This window comes from Rousettus aegyptiacus, unplaced genomic scaffold, assembly GCF_014176215.1.
Source record: "Rousettus aegyptiacus isolate mRouAeg1 unplaced genomic scaffold, mRouAeg1.p scaffold_m13_p_13, whole genome shotgun sequence".
Lineage (NCBI taxonomy): Eukaryota > Metazoa > Chordata > Mammalia > Chiroptera > Pteropodidae > Rousettus > Rousettus aegyptiacus.
In genome coordinates, this window is record NW_023416288.1 from 20,863,583 (window position 1) to 20,888,474 (window position 24,892).

General features: G+C 37.5%; 1 protein-coding gene across 1 annotated transcript; it reads right to left on the reverse strand.

Annotated features, from left to right (window-relative positions):
- Window positions 1-3,370: 3,370 nt before the first annotated feature.
- On the reverse strand, window positions 3,371-24,455 carry ASNS (asparagine synthetase (glutamine-hydrolyzing)). The gene is made up of 12 exons (XM_016133692.2): window positions 24,301-24,455; window positions 18,358-18,628; window positions 14,628-14,865; window positions 9,878-10,063; window positions 9,540-9,641; window positions 8,983-9,110; window positions 7,695-7,821; window positions 6,313-6,419; window positions 5,732-5,832; window positions 4,488-4,569; window positions 4,244-4,399; window positions 3,371-3,723 (listed from the first exon to the last, which is right to left on the reverse strand). Exons 2-12 carry the CDS (start codon window positions 18,604-18,606, stop codon window positions 3,514-3,516), a joined length of 1,686 nt encoding a protein of 561 aa, XP_015989178.1. The 5' UTR covers window positions 18,607-18,628; window positions 24,301-24,455; the 3' UTR covers window positions 3,371-3,513.
- Between the last annotated feature and the right edge of the window lie 437 nt (window positions 24,456-24,892).

Here is a 24,892-nt window from a genome sequence, read left to right on the forward strand (position 1 = left end):
TAAAGTTAAAAATCTGGAGCCAAACTCACACCCTCAAAATCTGGCAGTTTGTGGTTTACAGCATACCTTAATCTTGCAATATATAGTTGACTCTGGAACACAGATTTCTACTATGCAAGTCCGCTTATACAGATTGTTTTCAATAAAGCCCATACATGTATTTTCCCTTCCCTATGGTTTTCCTAATGTTTTCTCTTCTCTACTTTATATGTATATGATACATATAAAATACAAAATATGTATTAATCATTAATGTTATCAGTAAGGCTTCTGGTATTAATAATTAAGTTTTGGGGAATCGAAAGTTATACCTGGATTTTCTGACTGCACAGGGCACCCCTAACCCCCACGTTGTTCAAAGTTCAACTGTACACTGTGTAATTACTATTGGCCAAGTTTCCCAAGCATTGTTGGTGTCAGTTAGCTTGGCTGGGTGAGGTTGTACCATGAACAGATATGCCTGAAACCAAATCATGCTAGGTTTAAGCAACTCAAGAACCTACAAATATATAAGGTTATCATTGTCATCCAATATTAATGACATTTCTTCAGCTTTCTAGAGATGTTTTAAAATATGTGAAGGCCTGTAGCTAGCCTCTGTGGATGAAAAGAGGACCACACAGTAAACCTGATAAATTCAGATGGGCCGGCATGGTGAGCCCTACAAACTCAGAGACCAAAATTAACCACACAGAATGGTCTGAACATAAAAATTCCTAACTAAAAGCAGGTCTTGAGAGGCAGTCACATCCTGGGCCTGCAGCTTTCTTGACAAAGGACAATTTTTACCTTAAGCCTGTCTGTTGTCTCTTTACATCTGAGATAACATACTCTTAGGAATGTTAGAGAAATTCCTTTTTTTCCAGACCCCTCAGGGCACAATCCACTGAACCAGAGCCCAAGACCAGAGCTCCCCATTATCTTGCCCCTGGCCACCCACACACCATACCCTCTCTATGTGCTGTAAATGTTAATTATTAACTACCATATACCCACCAATATAAAAGAAGTATGTGTCCCTCCCTTTCACTTTTTATCCAATCTCAAGAGTCTGGGCTTTGCTTTCTCCCATTCCCTTAATTTAACACCAATGGATTTCATGTAACCTTTACACTTCCTCCTTTGATTCTAATATATAAAATAAGCTGCAAAACTGCCATTCTCTGGTGCATTTTCTTAATCCGTTGAGATTTTGCTTCCTGGCAATTGTCATTTTGGCTCAAATAAACTTATTAAAATTCTCTACAGGTCTGGACATTTCTTATGTTGACACCTCAGTCACTACTTTCCAACTTACCTGCTAAATTACTGGGCTACTTACTATTCCCATTAAGCATTCTTATATATACCGGGGCTTCAGCTGTTATCTTCTCAAAACTTTCTAGTAACCAAAATCTTTATAACATATTTCAAAATATTGTCCCTAAACAACTAATGAGCATTCAAATTAAGATCTACCTGTTCTTTGAAAGCGGACAAAAAAGGGGCTACATACTAAACTTGACAAGCTCAGGGGAGGCCAGCATGGAGGACCCTACAAACTCAGAGACTGAAATTAACCACATGTTATGGTCTTAACATAAAAATTCCTAACTAAAGCAGGTCATGGTAGGTAGGCACATCCGGCTTGTAGCTTTCGTGACAAAAGTCAATCTTGATCCTAAGACTGCCCATTATCTTTTTGCATCTTATAATAACATACCCAAGGAATGTCAGAGTAATCCCCTTTTTCTAGACCCCTTAGAGGGCATCAGAGCAGGAGACTACAGAACTCCTCATGGTTATCTTGTTCCCCAGATACCATCTCCATGTGCTGTAAAAGTTAACTCTTCTGTACCCACCAATGTAAAAGAAGTATGTGTCCTTTCGTTTTATTTTTTATCCAATTCCAGAGATTTTCCCGCTTTGTTTTCTCCCATCCTCTTAATCAACCACCAATGATTTCATATGATCTTCCTGAGGTCTCCTCAATTCTCGAGTATAAAATAAGTTGCAAAACTTCCATTCTCTGGAGCATTTTCTTAATCTGTGAGATTTTGCTTCCTGGCAACTGTCATCAGTTTGGCTCAAATAAACTCATTAAAATTCTCTGCAGGTTTGGGTGTTTCTTATGTTGACAAATGTGAAGGACAGCAGAGTTTGCCACCCCAAAATATGATTCTTTAGAGATATTATTTTAGACTGATTAATTTTAAGCAATAGCAGATGGAAAGAGCTCTGAAAACCAAAGTTACTCCTGGTAAAAGGACGCTGACATTTGTCAGGGAACTCCCCACCTGTAGGGGGGTCTCCCTCACAATGTCGGCCTGCCTTCACTATCCGTGTAGAAGGCAGGACTTAAATATGCATGACAGTCTTACTCTGGTTTGCTATGCTTTTCCTGGTTCTCAGCCAAAACTGACTCTCCACCCCCAATATCTTCTTTAGCTGGGGATGGTATTTAAGATGATGGCTTCTGCCATTTTGGCGGGTTACTCCGTTTTCCTGGGACTCGCCATATATACAGGAGGTAGACATACTATTAAACTTCAATAAACTTCGTTTTTCTTCTGCTAACCTGTCTTGTGTTAATTTGATTATCAGTCCAGCCAGAAGAACATGAAGGGTAGAGGATAATTCTTCCCCCCTGACAAATGTCTCCCTGGTATACTTACTCCTTCCCTAACTAGGTTCAGAAGGGTTTTTCCTTTTATCAGAAATACTTGCTTGGGTTGTTCCCCTAGAACAGAACTCGGCAAACTATGGACCATGGGCCAGATCCAGCCCACTGACTGTTTTTATAAAGTTTTAATAGAATGTGGCCCTGCCCATTTGTTTGCATACTGTCTGTGGGTGCTTTTGCACCATAATGGCAGAGAGGGACATTCTAACAAAGGTCTACAAAGCCAAAAATATTTATTTTCTGGCCATGCACTGTCTAGTCATAAACAATTTACTGCTTGGCCATTTACTGCCTGGTCAGAAGAAGTTTGCTGACCCTGATCTAGAAGAGTCATTCCCAAAGACACACTGGCTCAACAAAACTATGAATTACTATCTTACGAAACAGAGCTGTCATGAACTCTTACAAAGGGCTAACTGCTCCAGAGTCTGTCTAGCCAGTTGTTAGGAATACAGAAAGAATTGAGAGAGGGAAGTCATGAGATGACCACACTTTGATGATGCAAGGACTTAAAGGAACCCATGCTGGCAGGAGACCCGAGTCTCCTACGGCAGCCCTGCCAGGAGAGCACTCGTGAGTTCTTGCAATCAGACTATTTCCCCCTTTCCCAGCTCCATTTCTAATTTACTGTGACATAGTAAAAGCTGCTCAGTTTTTTTAGTTACCTCTAATGAAGGGGCTGGATAAATATAAATAACTATATCAGTGTTTCAGATTTAAGACTTTTATTTTTTTCACCCCCAAGCGAGCCTGCCTGATTGATGCTCTTTGGTCCTCTGCCTAACCCCCAAGTCCCCTACCCCTCATAAGAAGAAGAAACATTTACTTTCACCCTATCGTTTAGAGAGTGCCTAAGCTTTGGCGGCTGACTTGTAATGGGTCAGAGTGCGGGCAGAAGGGTCGGTGGCATTGATCCACCTGGGCATCCAGTAATGGGTCAGCCAGTCAGCCCGGCCTGGGTAATGGCGTTCAAAGATCTGACGGTAGTAATAGCCTTCTTTAGTTTTAGGAGTATTGAAGGGAAATTTTTGGGCTGCAGTTGCCATCGATGCATCATCAACCTGTAAGAGTATAAGAGCAAAATGGTTTTTTAAACAGTGTGGAAATACTTGTATTTCATCTGGCTTCACAAAACAAAACAAAAAAAGATATGGAAAGTCTTGACTGTAAATTGTGCCAGAGACCCTCTGAATCACCCATCACTTAGAAAATGTGAAAATACCATAATATGCATAGCTGTGATGACTTTTAAAGTTCACACGCTTATTTCTAATCCTCGGGGGCTCTGAGTGTTTTATTCATTTATGCCTAATAACGCTAACACTCAGCAGGTGCCCGAAAATGTGTTAAATGAAGGTCAGTGACGATTGGCGATTGGCAAGTTTCTTCTCTTTTTTAACATTAAATGCTACTTGATAGTCTTGCATGCTACTTAATTCTTAGAAAATTCTTAGAATTAAAAGAAGAAATCTCTCCTACAGACACAAAACGTTTAAGCTAAGTACAGAATGAACAGTAATTATATCTAACATCCACAATCAAATTGTCCTATTTCAGAAAATATTTTTAAAGACATTATACCTGATGTTCAATATATTCCTGTAAAATCTTAAACCAGGAATTCTTGACTGAGGTTATGCCATCACTGAAGGCTTCTTTTGGTCGCCAGAGAATCTCTTTAGGTAGCAGATTAGAGTCTTCAAATGTCTCTCTCAGGAGATGTTTTTCTATCCCATTCTGTCATGAAAACAAAAGGAGCATCAGTAAATGTTCCAAATATAAACAATACCAGTGGACAGTTTTGATCTTGAATTGATTCACTTACCTTGGGAATTCTCATTTCTGGTGGCAGAGACAAGTAATAGGAAGAAAACCGATGATCCAGGAATGGGACTCTCAATTCAAGGCTTATAGGGGAAGAGAAGAAAATCTAAGTCAAAATGGATTATTTAGTGCCTGTCAGTTTAGATTCTGATTTAGTTTCATAGCAATTCAACCAGCCTCTAAATAATCTTAAGATGATAATGTCAGTTTTTACAATCTTTCTGATTGCCCAATACTAATGCATGAATAAGAAAACCTTCATTCAATATGATATGTATTATCTCATCTAGGGAGTGAAACAAATCGTTTGAGAATAATTACTTTTACTTTCCTTTCTTTATAAAATTAAATGTCCATCTTAAGGATCAAAAAAAGAATCATGAGTGACCTAATCATTAAGGTGTCCTTTGCCTTGACCTTTCTGACTCTCAGTTTTTTTTTAGGTGAGACTATCTCTCATCCTATTAAAAGCTATAATAAAAATCCAAAAAATTTTACTCAACTGATTAATAAATTACATACAAGAATCAGCATAAACCAATGTTGCGCAGTGTTTCATCAAAGGCTATTTCATCTGCTTCCCAAATCCTGGTGGCTGATTAGGACAAGCAGATAAGATCATAACCACAGATTCAGTTCATTCCCAACCTCTTATTTTATTATTTTCCAATCTAAGTGTGACTTGGTGGAAACGACTAAAAACTACGTGGGTTGTTTATCTTATACAATAAAGGTCTTCATTCTACAACATGGCCAGCTAAAAAATAAAAACTTTAGCCAACCAGAAATGATACCAAAGAAATAGGGTTTTTATACTCTCCTCAAGCCTCCTGCATTTTCATTGCAATATCCTCACATGACATCAGAAAGACATGGCCAGCAGTCAACACTTGTTACACAGAGGGGTATAATCCTTATTTCTCTTAAAAAGACTTATTACAAAGAGCCGCAACTGCCTTCCCTCTCGGTTGTTCAGATGTGAGCAAGATGCTGTTACGCTTTAAAGCTGGAAACTCGGCCTGAACCACCCTGTGCCAACCAGTCCTCTCACCATTCCCACGGCGGCACTGCGAATGCAGCCTGATTCCTCTGGGACTAAGCTAAGCGACCAGCTTCATTTTCTCTGTAAAAGTCGCATCTTGCAACATACAGCAAATTGGAAAGAAAAAAAACATCGACCATTGAACTTTCTGGGTTTTTTTTTTTAGGTTATTTTTATAATCGCTTTTTAAAAGAATGAGTTACCCATGGGCAGCAGTAGTTCGATCTGCACGGAGAACATCGAACAAATAGAGTTCCTTCAGAAGCCTCTCACTCTCTTCCTGGGCTTTTTCAGGAGAAGGGGCCTATTTTACAAACAAATAGCCAAAAGTTACAAATACACCAACCGATTTGCTTTGGGCACATGAAACAGTTCTTATTTCTTAGTCTTACACATACTCCAACCCTAAAGGTGGGAAAGACAAAAAGCTAAAACACAGTTTAGGGAAGGGGGTAAGTGCTGTATAAAACCTGCCTTCCCTCACATCCAAACTGTTAGTGTTAGAACAAATAAAATGGACACACTGGGCCATAATCATAACAGCACAGGGCTGATCAGAAATGTGATTCTCATGCTTAATGAGTTTTAAAGAATGGAGATTATCTAACACTACTAAGACTTCTTTCTCTCCAAAAGAAACATGAAGCAGATATTATCAGATTTCTTCATATACCTTGCAAGATACACAAAAATGTTACTGCTATACTTACTGAAAAGATGACAGAAATTAGTCAAATAATTCATACTTTTCTTAACCTAGCACCAATCTCTATTTAATGCCTACCTTGTGAAAATATATGTAACCCTGAGTGAGTTCATCTGAACCTTCTCCAGAGAAGATGACCACGCTATCTGTGTTCTTTCGAATGTACTTGGAAATTAAATACATACCTTAAAAAAGGGACAGAAATTATTATTAAGGTCAACATAATTCTCTATTCAAAATGCTTTTGTTTAGCTTTTGGAAACAATTACAAATATTGCTCTTAGATTAGACTCTCTATTAATATAAAGTACCTTCTCAAATAATAACCTTTTATCTACAAGCCATTTATATGTATACTTAACCTAAAAGTCATACTTTTGTAATAAAATAGTGCAAAACCATTCCCCAATTTTATATACACGTTTTAAAAACTTAGTGCTTTTAGATCAAGAATGTCCACCTTAGAACTCTGATAAACTGAACAATGACTCAAAAATATCATACCTTTCATACTAATATCGCTATACAAAAATGATGAGAGTTGGGGGATTGATAGTTTTAATTTTTTTTTCTAATATTCCCCATCCACTAAATTTCACATACAGTTAAGGAAGGAGACTGCATAAGTTATTAAAAGATGCCCATTGGTTCCTATTCTACATCCCTGAGATGTGGAACAAACCAGTATTTGTTCTTAACTGCTTTTTCATTACTGCCTCCCTAGGGAGACTTTTTAGACATTTTCCATAATTGCCCCCCAAATGAAATATCAGGTATACTATATATCTGTTTATGTACTGTGGCCCTTCCGAGGTGTGCAAACCACTGTAATACCTAAGATTTTTTTTGCCCCCCAAGAACCAATTTTTGATCCCTTGGAGGCGACGTCACTCCTGCAATGGAGACCTGATTCTGAGTCTCTTACAAAAGGCATATCTAAGCCAGTAGCATATCAGAGGTTCCACAACACTAGATCAGCATGACCTGGAGTACTTACACTTCTGATCTCAGTATGTATACACAGGGTAAAACTAGTATTACTCGCTGAGCAATAATCGTTACTGATTGATAAGTTGTACAATGAAATATTTACCAAGATATATCTAAAATGAGTATCCTTTACAGAAAATTAGTTTCAATGTAGACCTATTTCCCTATATAGCCCAAAAGACTTTACATAGACAAATCAGGAAAAGGGGTGCAAAAAATGTATATCTACTCTTCGGAGAAATACAAAGAGTGATAGCATAAATATGGAGCTTTATCCATGTATTTATTGTTCCTCTCACTCCACAAGATTTGGGGAATTCTTAAATGATCTTGTCTTAAACAAGTGCTGACAGGGGGATTTTATTTGCACTCCCTCTTGAGTATTGTTTTTAAACTGTTTCTTGAAATAATTTTTAAAGCTTATACCTTTTCGGTATTAAAAATCTTTTTAATACCATAAAATACCTTACCAACTGAAGCACGCACTGTCGTAATGTCATAAGTTTCCAAGGAAAATATGACTTCATCCAGGACCTGAATACCTTCCTCTGAGTTAAAGAGGACTTCGTGATGTTCACTCCCAATATGATTTGCCACCTGATTATATAAAGAGATGCCCATATAGTTGCTATTTACAGAAAGAACTGCCCTTGAAAATGAAACATGACAGTAGTTCACAAACATTATGAATTAACAGCTGGGGAAAACAAATGAGGTGAAATAAGGGGAAATGGTTCTGAAGGCCACCACGATATGGGGAAATGATTCTCCAGTTGACCATGTAGAAGCCCCACATAGTGAAAGCCTCTTGTCCCCCGCCCTCTGGTCTTTCCCCTCCATTCAACCACCAAGAGGCAGCTATCCCGGCCGGCCCTTCCACTCCAAGACTTCAACCTAACAGTCAGGAGGTTTCCGATTAGCATGCCACCCCCATCCCCTAAATGCACACGTATTTTACCCGACCCACTTCATCTCTCTCTAGTCCAACATGGTCCTGCCCTAACCTTGGCCTCCTTTCAGCCCTCCTGCAATGCCTAATTTTATATCCAGGATGTTCTTCCTGAATGAAATGACCTCTCCCTTCATTCTACTTTCTTTGGCTATTTTTGTTTTTTTTGTTTTTTTTTTGTTGTTGTTGTTTTAGCGTTAATTAACTTGCTTTGGGACTTCTCTCTAACTCTTTCTCATCCATTCTATGAAAGTTTTTCTGGAGTAAGAACGAGGTCTCTTGCACACTGAATGTGTACCAGGCAGGCCTCCCTTGTTCACAGTCCTAAACATGTTTTATTTAAAAAAATAACAGCTTCTGTTCACTAAATACTTATTACATGACAGGTTCTAGCCTATGCACTAATATGAATTACATAATTTTCACCTCAAAACTACCTCATAGTAGATACTATTACCTCCATTACATAAGCGAGGACTTGTGTGGCAGAGGTAGGATTTGAGAGAAGTGGTGAGGCTCCAAGGCCTACAGACTTAACACTATACTAGGCCCTTACCTACAAAAGGACAATACTATCATTGGGTTTTTGAGAAAATTGCATGGGCCATGGTAGATAAAAATACTCAGAATACAGTATACGACATACTTGATATTCAACAGGTTTTTAAATCTATATTAATATATTTAATTTAAAACAATTTCCTGAGTCGACGCAGCAGCAGAAAGATAGAATCATCAATTGTTGATTTGATTTTCATCGCTATAGCACGTCTGTCTTAACTACATAACGGGGAGAGATGGTGTCTCACCTTTCTAGCAGCCAGCAGATCAGGGCTGTCTTCCATGCCAATCGCAAATGTCTGCAGGGGGTACTGCACTTGGGCCGCTTTGAGCTGCTTCAACAGGGTGGCGGCAACCAAACTGGAATCCAAGCCCCCTATGAGCAAGAGAGCGTAAGTGAACTGGTCATGCGCCTTGCATAGAGGGGACAGATGACTCACATCCCTATTTAGTGTCAGGATTAGAGTTTTACCATTTAAAATCTCCAAGTTTTATAAACTGAGAAATCTAACATATAACCTGTGATAATGATAGCAGTATTTGAACTGGTTAAAATTCCCTACACATAATTAATTCTAAAGAAGGTTTACTAACTCACTCATACCAATAATATAATAATAACTTTAAATTGCTATATTACTATAAATATTAAATGCAGCTTACAGAAAATTTTTTCATCTAATAATGGAGAAAAGATTAAATCACAAAGTAAATATTTTATAGTCAAAACCTCGGGGATAGCTATAAATCATTCAACTTAAACAAATATGCACTAAAAAGAATTAGGTTTATGAACAGACTTCACCTGATAAAAGGCAGCCAATCCTTCTGTCCGTCATCAAACGTTTCTTAATGGCATTGTCAAAAAGGATCCGGAGGTTGTTCTTCACAGTTTCTATCTCGAAACCTATTAACACATAAAGTAAGTGAAACAGCTCCAGAAAAGCTTGGGCTGCGCTATTTATTGAAATGAGGTACACGATCAGTTACATCTATCACACTGGCATTTGCCCAGCGGTGAAGTCTGCCAGATCACAATGTGTCACCTCCAAATTAAATAAGAATAGATTTCCAAATGGAACTCATTCCAATGACCTGAAAGTATAACTTGGGAGATGGAAAGGCAGGTATGTGCTTTATTACCAGGAAACAGTTTCTGAACATTGTCATAGAGGGCATGCAGGGGCTCATCTCTGCAGTGATGGTATTTAACCATTTCCACCGACGCAACTTTTCCATTTGGCTTTAAATCCAAGACTTCATAGTGCCCAGGAAGAAAAGGCTCCACTTTAAAAAAAGGAGTTGTGGAGTGCTTCAAGTTAACAAGACCTATGAATGCAAACAGATAACTTCATTCAGATTAGAACACTTCACAGGAACCTTCATGATTAGTTACTACTCTTTAAATTCCTATTTATTTTTCCCTTTTTAATACATGTGCATTATATAAACAAAATGGGGGAAAATTAATCATTTAAACCCTACCATCTACTTACTAGAGAGAACAGTGGTACAGATTATACAGCGAAATTACACTAGTCATTCAAAGCAATAGGAAAATTTCCAATGCTCGAATTATTCTTCCTAGGTGAAGTTTCTGATCGAAAAAATTATTTTCTAAAATAAAGCAAGCAAGCAAACAAGCAAGCAAGCAAGCAAGAGAAAGAAAGAGAGAGAGAGAGAGAGAGAGAGAGAGAGAAGGAAGGAAGGAAGGAAGGAAGGAAGGAAGGAAGGAAGGAAGGAAGGAAGGAAGGAAGGAAGGAAGGAAAATAAGATACATTTATTAACCAAAGAGATGGACTTGAAACGTTAATTTTATGATTTCTTGGCTATTGTCTCTTTGTCACCACACTAAGGTATTTTAAGAAACAGCCACTGTTCCCAGTCCTTAACAAGCAAAATGATCCCTATTAGGTACTTTAAAGTCAGATATTAAGAAGTGAGGCATTTATCCCTTAACTAGTAATCATACATAATGTGAGTTAAATAGTATAATCTTAATTTTTTCAATAAATTCTCAAAGGGAGTAGCCAACCTGTCATCACCGTGATCTGTGATACAAAGTCAATGTTTTATTGTAAATAGAAACAGCCTCCCTACACAGAATACTCATTGTGATTTATAATTTGAGTTTGTCAGCCTAGTGATCGATCTACTGTGTAGCACAGTAGAATTCAAAGACGAGATGAGACCCAGTTCCCATCACTAGTTAGCGGATCTTAAGAGAGCCATACAACCCCTGTAGGGGATAAGAAGTAATGAAAAGGTTTCAAGCAGGGAGTATCATGATCAGATAAGTGTTTGATAGGTTATTCTAAAAGCAATAAGAAATAAAAAAAACTGTTGCAGGAAATGCAAATCACAACCATAATGAGATACCACTTTATATCCACTAGGATAGCCAAAATAATAATAAAAAAAATTTAAAGTAAGAAAATAACAAGTGCTGATAAGGATATAGAGAAATTGGAACTTTCATAAATTGCTGGTAGGAAAGTAAAATGGTGTAGCCACTGTGGAAAACAGTTTGAGAATTCCCTAAAAGTCATACAGGTACCATAAAACCCAGCAATCCTACTCTTGGTATATATGAAAGAAAGTTGAAAACATATATTTCATAAAATGCTTGTACATGAATATTCACAGCAGCATTATATGTTAACAGCCAAAAAGTAGAAAGAACCCAAATGTTCATCAACTTATGAAAGGATATACAAAATGGAGTATATCTACATAATATTATCCAGTTATATAAGAAGAGATGAGGAATTGTTATACAGTCTACGGCCATGCTACCCTGAACATGCCTGATCCCCTCTGATCTTGGGAGCTAAGAGGGTGGGGCCTGGTTGGTACTTGAATGGGAAACCACACCTAGGAAGACCAGGTGCTTTAGGCGTATAAAAAGAAAAAAAAAAACAAGAAAGAAAAGAATTATTGATTCATGTTCCAACATGGATCAGCTTGAAAATAAACTTGAAAATCCAGAGAGACAAAAGAGAAATTAGCAGTTGCTAGGGGCTGAAATGGGGAGTGACAGGCAAGGGATTTCTTTTGGGGGTGATGGAAATGTTCTGAAAATAGACAGTGGTGATGGCTGCACAATTTTGTGAATATAACAAAAACCATTGACATGTTTACTTTGAAAAGGTGACTTATGTTGTGACTTATATATTTTTTCTTAAAAAAAAAATTGTTGCAATACTCTAGATGAAATCATTCAGCATTATGAAGGATGTAAAAAATAAGTCAAGAAATTTCAAATGGTCACCTGAATGTAAGATTATAATTCCACATCAGGCTATTGGGCCTAAAAGAGACACAGTGGAAATAAGAAGTCTGCTTTTCCCTTGTGTTCTTTTTGCTGGGCTTTTCTAATAGTACTTAACATATATATTTATTCTGTGCCACACTTGTTTGACCACACCAGAAACACCTAAAAACAGACCAAGGCAGACCTCTGTTGGTACCCACACTGTGATCCTTTTATTGATCTCATTATCCTTGCTTCAGCCAATATTAAATCTGAAAAGTAGTTGAGAAAGGATTTAAGGAATAAAGCAACATGAAGCAGGCAGGAAGACCAGAGTTTAGGACATGTTGCTATCTAGGTAAGAGATACAAAATGAATGTCCTCCTCAAATTTACTGTTGAAAAATGCTAATATGGTTTGTAAGTATTTTTTTTTTCCATTCTGTGGGTTTTGTTTTCATTTTCTTGATGGTGTCCTTTGAAGTACAAAATTGTTTAATTTTAATGAAGTCCAATTTATCTCTTTTTTCTTTTGTTGCTTGTGTTTTTGGTGTCATATCTAAGAAATCTTTGCAAAATCCAAGGTCATGAAAGTTTACTTCTATGTTTTCTTCTAAGAATTTTATAGTTTTAGTGGTTACATTTGGGTCTTTGATCTATTTTAATTTTTGTATATGGCATGGGGTAAAGGTCCAACTTCATTTAATTAAATGTGTATGTCTAGTTGTCCCAGCACCAGGTGTTGAATAGCTTATTTTGCCCCTGCTGAATGCTCTTGGTCCCCCTGTTGAAAATCAGTTGACTACAGATGTAATGGGTTCACTTCTGGACTCTCAATTCTATTCCATTGGTCTATACATCCATCCTTGTGCCAGTACCATACTATCCTGCTTACCCTTGTTTTGCAGTTACTCTTTAAGTCAGGAAATGTGAGTCCTCTTACTTTGTTCTTTTTCAAGATAGTTTTGACTATTCTGGGTCCCTGTACTTCCATATGAACTTTAGTCAGTTTGTCAATTTCTACAAAAGACGCCATTTGGGATTCAGATAGGGAATACAAATTAACAGGAAGATCAATTTGGGGAATACCGTCATCTTAACAATGTTAAGTCTTTGATGATCATGAGATAATTTTCCATTTATTTAATCTTTCATTTTTTTTCAAGAATATTTTACAACTTCAGAGCACAAGTTTTACACTTCTTTTGTTCAACTTATTCCTAACTATTTTATTCTTTCAATGCTATTGTAAAATAAATAAAATTCTTAATTTCATTTTTAGATTGTTCATTACAAGTATAGAGTGTTGCATGTTGATCATGTATTCTGCAAATTTGTTGAACATAATGGGAATGCTGTACTTTCTGTTTAATTTTTCTGATACCTAAAACTGCTCTAAAAAGTAGTTTGCTAATTTAAAAAAATATTTAAAAATTAAGGAAAAGGAACTAAATAGACATTTCTTCAAAGAATGTACAAATGGCACACTCATAATGATGCCTGAGATCATTATCAACAGGGAAATGTAAATCAAAACTACAATGAAATACTACTTCACATGTACAAGCATGGCTAGAACAAAAAAAGTCAGATTAAAAAGTGTTTGCGAGGATGTGGAGAAACCAAAACCTTTATACACTGCTGGTAGGAATATAAAAAGATGCAGCTACTCTGGAAAACAGGCTGGCAGTACCTTAAAACAATTAGACAGAGAGTTACTATGTGAACCAGCAAGGCCATCCCTATGTATACATCCAAGAACGATGAGAATATATGTCCACACAAAAACATGTACACAAATATTTATAGCAGCACTACTGTGAGTAGCCGAAAAGGAGAAACAACCCAATGTCCATCAACTAACAAATGGATAAACAAAATATAATATACCCATGTAAAGGAATAGTAAAAAAAAAAAAGAAAAGGAATAAAAAGTAATGACTAATATGTGCCACAAGATAGACAAACCTTGACAGCATTGGGATAGGTGAAATAAGCCAGTCACGAAAGACCACGTACATATGATATGATTGCATTTATATCAAATGCCCTGAATAGGAAAATCCATAGAGAGGTTTAATGGTTGATGGACATAGAGGGATGGGGAGTGATGATTAAAGGGTATCGGGTTTCTTTCTGAGATGATTAAAAATTTCTAAAATTGACATGAGTTTTGCGTTGCAGATATCTGAATATACTAAAAAACACTGAATTGTATACTTTAAATAGGCAATTATATGGTATGTAACTTATACGGCAATAAAGCTGTTATCAAAATGCTAAATAAATATTTGCTATAGCTATGGCATGGTACCAGAGTGCAACAGTTGCAGGATTAACCCTAACATTGCAATATGACACAGGAAGATTTACCAATCCGTAGGGGATCAAACCAGATGCAAAGCATATCAGCACAACAAAAATTAAATGACTTTACTACAGATTTATCCTTCGAGGATTACAGAATTTAAGTGCTAAAAAGAAGAGTCCAACTCCTTGGTTTAAAAAACACAAAGCTCAGAAGGTTCATGGCTTATTTAGTCAATCAGAAAATTGTAGACTTTCCCTTAAGAGAATTGCAAAATGATCTAAAACACAAAATCAGGACAATAACGAAAATCTATAAAAATTCTATCATTACCTTTAGCTTCTGAACACACGGCCAAAAACCCATCTTCTGTCATTGCTTTAAACAAAGGTCTGACTCCGTAGGTATCCCTGCCCAGGAATACTTTCTTATTGGCTGTATCCAGTAAAATAAATGCAAATACTCCATCCAACATACAAACCGTTTGTTCAATTCCTCCTTTGTCATAAAGATGAAGGATTATCTCACCGTCCACTTTGGTCTGATATTCAAATTCAAAATGGCATTGCAGCTTAAGAAAGCAATAGCAAAATTAAAATGTTAGCATCCTTGTGCACTCACTAATACTTTGTTATTGCAAAGTTGCTTCAATATTTCCATGCTCGATAATTTCATGTGCTTTAATGATTTAGTAGAATCACAGCATTATAAAAATAGTTTGTTTGAACTCACGATCCAACAAATTCTTTATAACAAAAAAGCCAAAGCTGTAAAAATTTTACTTGCATTCTGATAAATAGAATGCAAAGACAATGTACCGATGTGCAGGGATGGAAATGCATGTTATATACATACTGTGTAATACGAATATATGTACATATTTATGTAAGTTAAGCAAATAGGTTGCCCAGTTGCCATGACACTAAAAATATGTATCCCGCTACTGTGAAATTTTGGTTTGGGAATATAGTATTCCCAATATCTACTTAAGAAAGGAAAAGGACAAACATATTTGGCACTATTCCCTAAGAATAAATTATTCCATTACTATAATTGACATGTGGTCCAAAACAAAGCTGTTGGTTCCTAAGGGAGGATTACAACATCTGGTCCTGCCACCACTGCAGAGGAATTAAAGCTACTTCTTACTGACAGACAAAATGATAATGAAGGTTACTGATCCATATGCCCCAGAGAAACAGCAAAGAGACCATCACTATCACAGCCTGCACGCTAAGAGGATCTGATCAAGTTATGCCCAAACTCTGGCTCTCCACCACCACTGGCAAACTGTGACGGTGGAAAGTCCTTGGTGTGTCTCTCTCTGTACTTCCTCATGATTTTTGGCTGACGAACAATATCAGGTGGAAATCCTAGATAAGTTTAAACATTTAAAATACATTTTTAAATTTCAAGAAGTCTTTGTGTTTGTTTATGTATGACCTATAAAATGTGCTCTACATTCTTATTTGCTGTATAAATCTGAGAACCTTTTGTCTAGAAGCACTCACAGAACCATCCAAAAATGGGCTGTGGCTACCTCCTGCGACTACAAAGCCACCTACCTCCTGGTTGCCTCTCCCTGCTCTGAGAGACTTTCAGAGATCATCTGTCACTAGCAGATGGGATTTGGAAACAGGCTTCTGCTGACCCTTCTCGGCTTAAGTACTTGAGGATAAATGACCATGAAGCATTTGATGACTTTAGAAGCAATAGCTTCCTGCCACTATCCTCCACCACTGCCGTGGCATCATTGCTCTTTGGCCTAAACTTTGCAGGTAATTTATTGGCTAATGATTCACATGTACCACTTCCTACTCTCCTGAAACAAAAGCCTCATATCTTGCCACCATCTGGAAATCATACTGCTGCTGGACTGTCACATGTAAGGCCCTGACGTTCCCTGCAGGAAGAAGGCCTCCTCTTTGCCCCAGGCTTTACTCAGATTCCACCTCTCCTTGTCCTGCTCTCCCTCCATTCCTGATACACCTCTGACTGTATTTTAGTAGTAGTAATAAATTTTATTTTTATCAAATAAAAGGGAGGGCTCTGGAGTTTATGTTGCAGAATACTTTACATAAGCCTAAAATGTCCATTCTACTCTTCAGACAGATTTCCAGCTGCTCCAATTCCATTACCATAGATAACTGGAACTTCTCTGCTTTTGAAAATACAACATATTTGGTTAATTTATTAAAAAAAAAATATTTCGATACAAAACACACAAAAGCAGCAATGCTGTTCAAGTAAAACAAGGAATTTCCTGTCTCATTTGGATGAAAGTCAGGCTAATATTGCCATAAAATAACTTAGCATTCTCATGTATGTGGTACTAATTTGGCTTAGTAAGAAAGACGTTTTAACCACTTTCCTCCTGTACTCTCATTAACATGAAGCTCCTCCATTCTTACCTTTCCTGTTCACCATTTCATCTCCAAGCATCCAGAAAAATTGTGCCTGGGTTTGATGAATAACAAAAAAACCTTTTCAAATAAAAAGCCTATTATTGAGAGTGTTCCTATATGCAGACAACGAATATGGCAAGAGCTATTGTTTCAAGAACAAATGACCAAAGGGTAGCTAGAATATAAAACCCTATCCGTGAATGACGGGCATATATCAAGAAGGCTGAAAGAATATCAAGAGACATCGCAACCAAAGGTAAAAACCCTGAATGAAATCTGGCTCAAAAGAAATAAAAAACTCAGTTCTAAATGTATTCTCAGGACACTTGGGGAATTTTAATATGAATAGGATATTAGATGGTATTTTTGGTTCTTAGTATTGGTGTTAGGTTGAAGAATGTTCTTATTTTTAAGAGATAAATGCTTACATATTTAGAGGTGTCATAATATATGCAATATACTCAAAATAGAGACAAAAAATAAATATGAATATATAAATACAGAGAGGGAGATAAAACAAATACGGCAAAACATTAACTATTATTCAATACAGGTTCTCATTGTTCTGTTACTCTTTGTGTAAACTTTTCAAAATTAAAAGCTGGAAAGGAGAGTGACAAAAAATAATCTGAAAATTTTAGGTTAAAAAATTTCTTATGAAACACTAGCTAAATAATTTTGGATTGGAGGTTCTTAGCAAATCTGGCTTCCTTGGGTCAGAATTTCAATCCACTCGCCCACTCTCATATAAGAGTAAACTTTTACCAGATAGAAAGCTGTTTCAATTTTAATGCTACTGAAAGTCCTATTTCTTGCATTCCATTGCATCTACCCGCCTTCCTGTCCTATGGCTCTGATTAAGTGGAAGCATGCAATAGCAATAAATATCTTAAGGGCAGCAGTACAGAAAAGCTACAGATACAATCACCTCCAAACTATTACATTCTGTCTCTGCCTTAAAATCCTCAAATCCTCCTGCTCTTAGAATGACATTCCAAACTCCTTACTGTACAAAATCCTGCTCGATCTGCTCCTGCCTACCTCCCCGAATTTGTTCTCTTCGGACACTCCCAGGTCTGCTTCCTGCCTCAGGGCTTCTATGCATGCTGTTCCCTCTACATGAACTGCTCTTCCTAGTCTTGCTAGCTGACCCTTCTTCATTGCATCTCAGTTCAAGTGTCAATTTCTCAAGAGGCCTTCTCTGACCATCCTTCTTAAAACTGGATCTCCCAGATCCATCAATTCTACATTCATGTTTTCAGAATGCTTCTTTTGTGTACAGTGATGTTTTTGGTTACTCCCTAACAGAATAAGCTCCTTTAGAGCACAGACCTACCTCTCCTATTTACTAATGTATCCCCAGCATCTAACACAGAGCCTAGCACAGGCTCTAATTAATAATCAAATTCATAATAGGAAAAAAAAAAAGACTCTGAGTTAAAGAATTGAATTGTAATCCCTATTTATTTTTTTGTGACCAGCTCACTTCACCTCTTTGAGCATCAGGGTCATATCTATATAACTAGAACTAATGAGGTAATGAACATGGAAAGTGCTTTGGAAAGTAAAAAGCATTATACAAAATATAAAGAATTATTATAACCAAATAGCTGTGAGGTTTAATCACATCAGTTATCTTCTGGTTTCATCTTTTTTACCTTGTGGTGGTTGTAGATTTCACCGTTGTAACAGAGCCATAAATAAGGATATTTCTTCACTCGAATTGGCTGCATTCCAAACAGGGGGTCAACCACTGCCAACCGGTGAAATCCAAAGCAGCAGTTGGTGTATCCATTGACATTCTCAAAACGAAATGCATCTGGACCCCTGTGTGCAATCTTCATAGCACTCAGACACTGAACAGAAAGGCAGTCATCGCTGCCAAAGAGAGCCCAAATGCCACACATGGTGCGATGAGCTACCAGCTCTCTATGGAGAGAAGAGCAGACCAGTAAAATATGCAGTATCCAATCCAAGTCTGTATTAAATCTCAATTCTAAAAACTTGTACAAACTACTTCAAAGACTGAAATATAAATTATCTACAGCAGTTTTCCATTAGGTTGGCAGACAAACAAGAGCAGAGAATCAATTTACTTACAAGCATTTGGAAAAGATGGATGACCTTCACATCCAGCAAGCTCTAGCAGCTAGTGGTGTTTAGGCCACATTCTGTTTTTCCGCATCCTAAATTTACTCTCAACAAACAAATACATATGTAGCTGGTTCCAATCATGCCAGAGATTAGGGCCCCACTCCCTGCATCCCAGCATCTCAAAACCCCTCAAAAAAATCCAAGAGGCTCTCCAGATTACCATATTTTTTTCTCATGTCTTCTTGACAATAAACTGTACTCTCATTACTGGAACTAAATGTACACAGAATATAGTGAGTATAATAAAAGATTATATATACTGCTGAAATGTAATATTAACATATACAACTCTTCTAAACATTTCACAATTTCTAGCTTACCTGTGATTTCTTCAAATGTGATAAAAAAAAATTCTGAAGAGAAAAAGCAGTATTACCTGATATCTGATATCCTAGCTTCATAACAATAAAAAAATTACATTGACAGAGATATAAAATGTGTTCTCAAGTATTTTTGTCTCAAAGCTGCCATGGCCAGTAAGAAAGCAAAGTAGTATAGACCACATGTTAGGCCACAAAGCAAGTCACAATAAATTTAAGTCTGAAATCATAACGACTGTCTTCTCCAATCATAATGGTATGAAACTAGAAACCAACTACAAGAAAAAAACTTGGAAAATATATAAACACAAGAAGGCTAAATAACATGCTCCAAAACAATGAATGGGTTAACAAAGATCAAGGAAGAAATAAAGATACCTAGATAAATGAAAATGAAAACACAACAACTCAAAATCTGTGGAACGCAGACAGTGAAAGCAGTCCTAAGAGGGAAATTCATAGCACTACAGACCTACTTCAAAAAACAAGAGAAAGATTAAATAAACAATCTAACCTTAAACCTAAAAGAACTAGAAAAAGAACGAAGCCCAATACAAACCCCAAAGTGAGCAGAAGGAAAGAAATAATAAAGATCAGAGCAGAAACAAAGAAAATAGTCTAGAAAAACAACACAAAAGGTTAATAAAACCAAGAGCTCATTCTTTGAAAGTTTAAACAAAACTGATAAACTCTTAACCAGACTCATCAAGAAAATGAGGACCCAAATAAATAAAATCAGAAACAAAAGAGAAGTAACTACAGACTCCACAGAAATACAAAAAATCATAATAAAATACTACTAGCAATTGTACACCAATAAGTCAACCTGGAAGAAATGGATACATTCATAGAAATATACAATCTCCCAAAACTGAGTCAAGAAGCAGCAAAAATCTGAACCAACCAATTACCACCAACAAAATTGAATCAGTAATCAAAAAACTCCCAAAAAACAGAAGTCCTGGATCAGATGGCTTCATAAGTGAATTTTACTGAACATTCAAAGAATTAACACCTATTCTTCTCGAACTATTACAAAAAAATTCAAGGAGAGAAAGCTCCCTAGCTCTCTTTATGAGGCCACAACTACCCTGATTCCAAAACCAGGCAAAGACATTACAAAAAAAGAAAACTATAAGCTGATATCCCTTATGAACATTGATTCAAAACTCCCCAACAAAATATTAGCAAACCGAATTCAGCAATACATTAAGAATATCACACACCACGATCAAGTTGGATTTACTCCTCGGATACAAGGTTGGTACAATATCTGCAAAGAATTAATGTTATACACCACATTAACAAATTGAAAGATAAAAATCAGATGATCATATCAATAGATGCAGAAAACGTGTTTGACAAAATCCAGCACCCATTTATGATAAAAACTCTCAGCAAAGTGGGAATAGAGGAAACATACCTCAACATAATAAAGGACATATATGATAAACCCACAGCTACCGTCATACTCAACAGGGAAAGGATAAAAGTATTTTCCTTAAGATCAGGAACAAGACAAGGATGCTCATTTTTTACCACTTCTGTTCAACGTTGTATAGGGAGTCCTAGCTACAACAATCAGACAAGAAAGAAATAAGTTATCCAAATTGGAAAGGAAGAAGTAAAACAGTCATTATTTGCAGATGACATGATACTATATATAAAGAATCCTAAAGATTCCACCCAAAACTGTTAGAACTGATCAATGAATTCAGAAAAGTGGCAGGATACGAAATTAATATTCAGAAATCAGCTGCATTTTTATACGGAAAGAGAAATTAAGAAAACAATCCCATTTATGATTGCATCAAACAAAATAAAATACCTAGGAATCAAATTAACCAAGGAGGTAAACGACCTGTTCTCAGAAAATTATAAGTCATTGAAAAAAGAAATTGAAGAAGCTACAAATGAATGGAAGCATATATTGTACTCCTGGAGAGGAAGAATCAACATCATTAAAATGGCCACTCTACCCAAAGCAATCTATAGATTCAGTGCAATCCCTATCAAAATAACAATGGAATTTTTCAGAGAACTAGAACAAATAATCCCGAAATTATATGGAATCATAAAGGATCCAGAATAGCCACTGCAATTTTGAGAAAGAACAACAAAGTTGGAGGCATCACTCTACCTGATATCAAACTATACAACAAGTCTATAGCAATCAAAACGGCATCGTATTGGCATAAAAACAGATACACTGATCAATGGGACAGAATAGAGAACCCAGAAATAAATCCATGTCTACACGCTCATTTAATGTATGACAAAGGAGGCAAGAGTATACAATAGGATAAAGACAGTCTCTTCAAAAAAATGGTGCTGGGAAAATTGGACAGATACTTGCATAAACTGGACCACCTTCTTGCACCACATACAAGTATAGACTCAAAATGGATTAAAAACTTAAATGTAAGACTTAAAACTATAAAACTTCTAGAAGAAAATACAGAAAACTCTCTGATGTTGCTACTAGTAATTACTTTTCGGATATGTATCCTCAGGCAAGGGAAACAAACAAAAAAATAAACAGAACTACATCAAACTAAAAACGTTTTGCACAGCAGAGGAAAACATCAACAAAACAAAAAGACAGTCTACTGAATGGAAGAAAGTATTCGCTTATGATACATCTGATAAGGGGCTAATATCCAAAATATATAAAGAACTCATAAAACTTAACAACAAAACAATCCAATTAAAAATGGGGATCAATACCTAAATAGATATTTCTCTTAAGAGGAAATACAGATGGCCCATAGACACATGAAAAGATGCTTAAGGTCACTAATTATCAGAGAAATGCAAATTAAAACCACAATGAGATATCACCTGACACCTGTCAGAATGGCTATCATCGATAAACCAAAAACAATAAGTGTTGGTGAGGGTGCGGAGAAAAGGGAACCCTTGTAAACTGTTGGTGGGATGGCAAATTGTATAGCCACTCTGTAAAAAAGTCTGGAGGTTCCTCAAAAAATTACAAATGGACCTACCTTTTGATCCAGCAATTGCACTTCTGGGTATTTATCCAAAGAAAACCAAAATAATAATTCGTAAAGACCTATGCATGCCAATATTCATGGCAGCACAATTTATAATGGCCAAGATATGGAAGCAACCTAAATGCCCATCAACAGACAACTGGATAAAGAAGTTATGGTTCATGTATACAATGGACTATTACTCAGCCAGTAAAAAAAAAAAGAAAAAAAAGAAAGCATATAATTTGTAATGACATAGATGAACCTAGAGGTTATTTGGCTAAGTGAAATAAGTCACAAAGAAAGAAAATTACCTTATGATTTCACTTATTTGCAGAATCTAAGAAACAAAAAGTACAAACTAATCAAAAACAGACTCACAAATATACAGGACGATCTCATGACAGCCAGAAGGGAGGGGGGGCGGGGGTTAGAGGGCTGAGAGAAAGGGGTGAAGGATTAAAGCAGCAAAAATTAGTAGCTGATAGAGTCATGGGGATGGGGGGCCTGGCATAGGGAATGTAGTCAGCAGCAATGTAATGGTTCTGTGCATAGCCAGAGGGTGATAGAGTAATCGGGGAGATCATTTCATAAACTATATAAATGTCTAACCAATGTACTGTATACTTGAAACTAATAATAAAATAAAATGCTAAAAATATATATAGTATATATTAAATAGGGGCATATGCATGTGCATACACACACACCCTTGCCCAACCACTGTCCTCAGACTTAAGAAATAGACTCTAGGGACAGAGCCCTGGCTCATGTATTTTAAAATACAGCTCCCCAACTTAAAAAAAAAATCCTGTATTTTCTCATAAACTTCTAAAGCAGTGTTGTCCAACAGACACGTGAGCCACATGTGTAATTTTAAATATCTGAGTAGCCCCATTAAACAAGAGAAAAAGTTGAAATAAAGTTTAAGTATATTTTAACACAATGCACCAAAAACAATTTTCAGTATAAAAAATTACCGACGAGATTTTTTACACGGCTTTTCTGGATTAAATCATCAACATCTGGTGTATTTTACACTTACAGCACATCTCAATTCGGATTAGCCAGCATTCCAAGTTCTCAGTCACATGTGGCAAGCCGCTACCAAATTAGACAGTTGTTTCAATGCTTTTTCAGCTTCTATTCTTCTTACCAACTACTTAAACTTCACGTCACTTTTTTACATTAAGATCTCAGCAACCAATCACGTCACTTTTTTACATTTAGATCTCAGCAACCAACTACTGGTCAGGTGCCAAGACTTAAGTTACCTCTAATTTCTTTTACAGCAATGCGATCAATGAATGAAAAAAGAGTTCTCAGTGCTGCTAAATTATTAGTCAAGCACCTAGGGCAAGAGACAGTAGAGAAATAATGTGGGCCCTGGGCTGCAAAGAAAACTGGCCCTTTATTCAAAATAGTAACATTAATCTGAAGCCAGCCCTACAGAACAGATAACCATTGAGAAAGAGTACGCCAGTTCTTTTGCCTTTTTCTGTACCACACTACCTGTCACCCTCAACAGATCTCTTTTGACAGGGTTTGCTGGACAACTCACTTGTCTTGCAGTCTACAAAGACGGGAGCAGGGGGAGGAAGGGGCTAGTTAAAGTGAGGAAACTGGAGGTGAATGGGTAGGTACTGACCCCAAGGCCGGCACTGATACCAACAACCCTGGAGACCCTCCCTCCTAGACCAGGACCAAACTATCAAGTCACCCCGCGACTCCCGACTGCACCCCAGCCACGTGCACCCTCCGGCCCATCCGCTGCAAGGCCCCCAGACAGCGAAAATTTCCAAAGCCTCGACGCAATATAACAAAAAAAAAAAAAAAAAGAAATTTACAGGGGCCAATGTAGGCCGCCATCACCGCCTTCTCTCAGAAGCGGTGGGCCTCCCCTCTTGCGTCCCTGCGATCCCTCCCTACCTCACCACGACAGAGGTCTTACTCCGCGCTTGCCCCCAGATGCGCAACTATCGGCCCCACCCCCTTTACAGGCAGGAGCCACCGCACCTACGGTAATCGGATCCGCGTCTGCCCTCCCTTCTGCCGGGCCAGGTTACAGCGCATCCTCCTCCCCCTCCCAGGGGAGCCGAGAGGCATACACAGAAGGGCTCAGGGCTGGGTTTACCTGGGGACAAGCAGGTCGGGCGCAGGTGAGCGCGTGGCGCAGAACCCGGACTGCAGGCTCCGGACGGGCGGGGCAGCACGCGGGCGGCTTCTTACTTTATACGCGCCTAGCTCCTGTAATGCGTGCGGGAAGTTTCATCATGCCTGCGAGGACCAACCAGCGTGAGCAGGGGTGTGGGCGTGGCCCAGCGGGATGGGGCGGGGAGCAAAGCAGGAGGAGGAGCAGGGAGGAACTGATCTGTTTCCAGCTCATTAATATGTTAATGACTTGCTGAAGTACAGCCTCAGAAGTTTGGCCAGGTGCCCCATTGAGATCTAGGGTTACCTTACTTGCTGTTCTGACAATTAGCGGGTCTTCTGTACTTTCATTGTTCCTTGTGAAATCATCTCCAGTCGATTGCAGTATTCCCTCTGCATCGGATCTCCCTCATATCCTTAATTGCAAAGCCATTAGGAGTACTGTAGTTCCTCCTTATTCCTAAAAGAGACATAGATGTGAATACACAAATATCCGCTAAATTAATAAACAGTGAAGCAGATGGGAATAGCTGGAAGGGTATCCTCTTTTTATTAAATACGAACAAGATTTCATT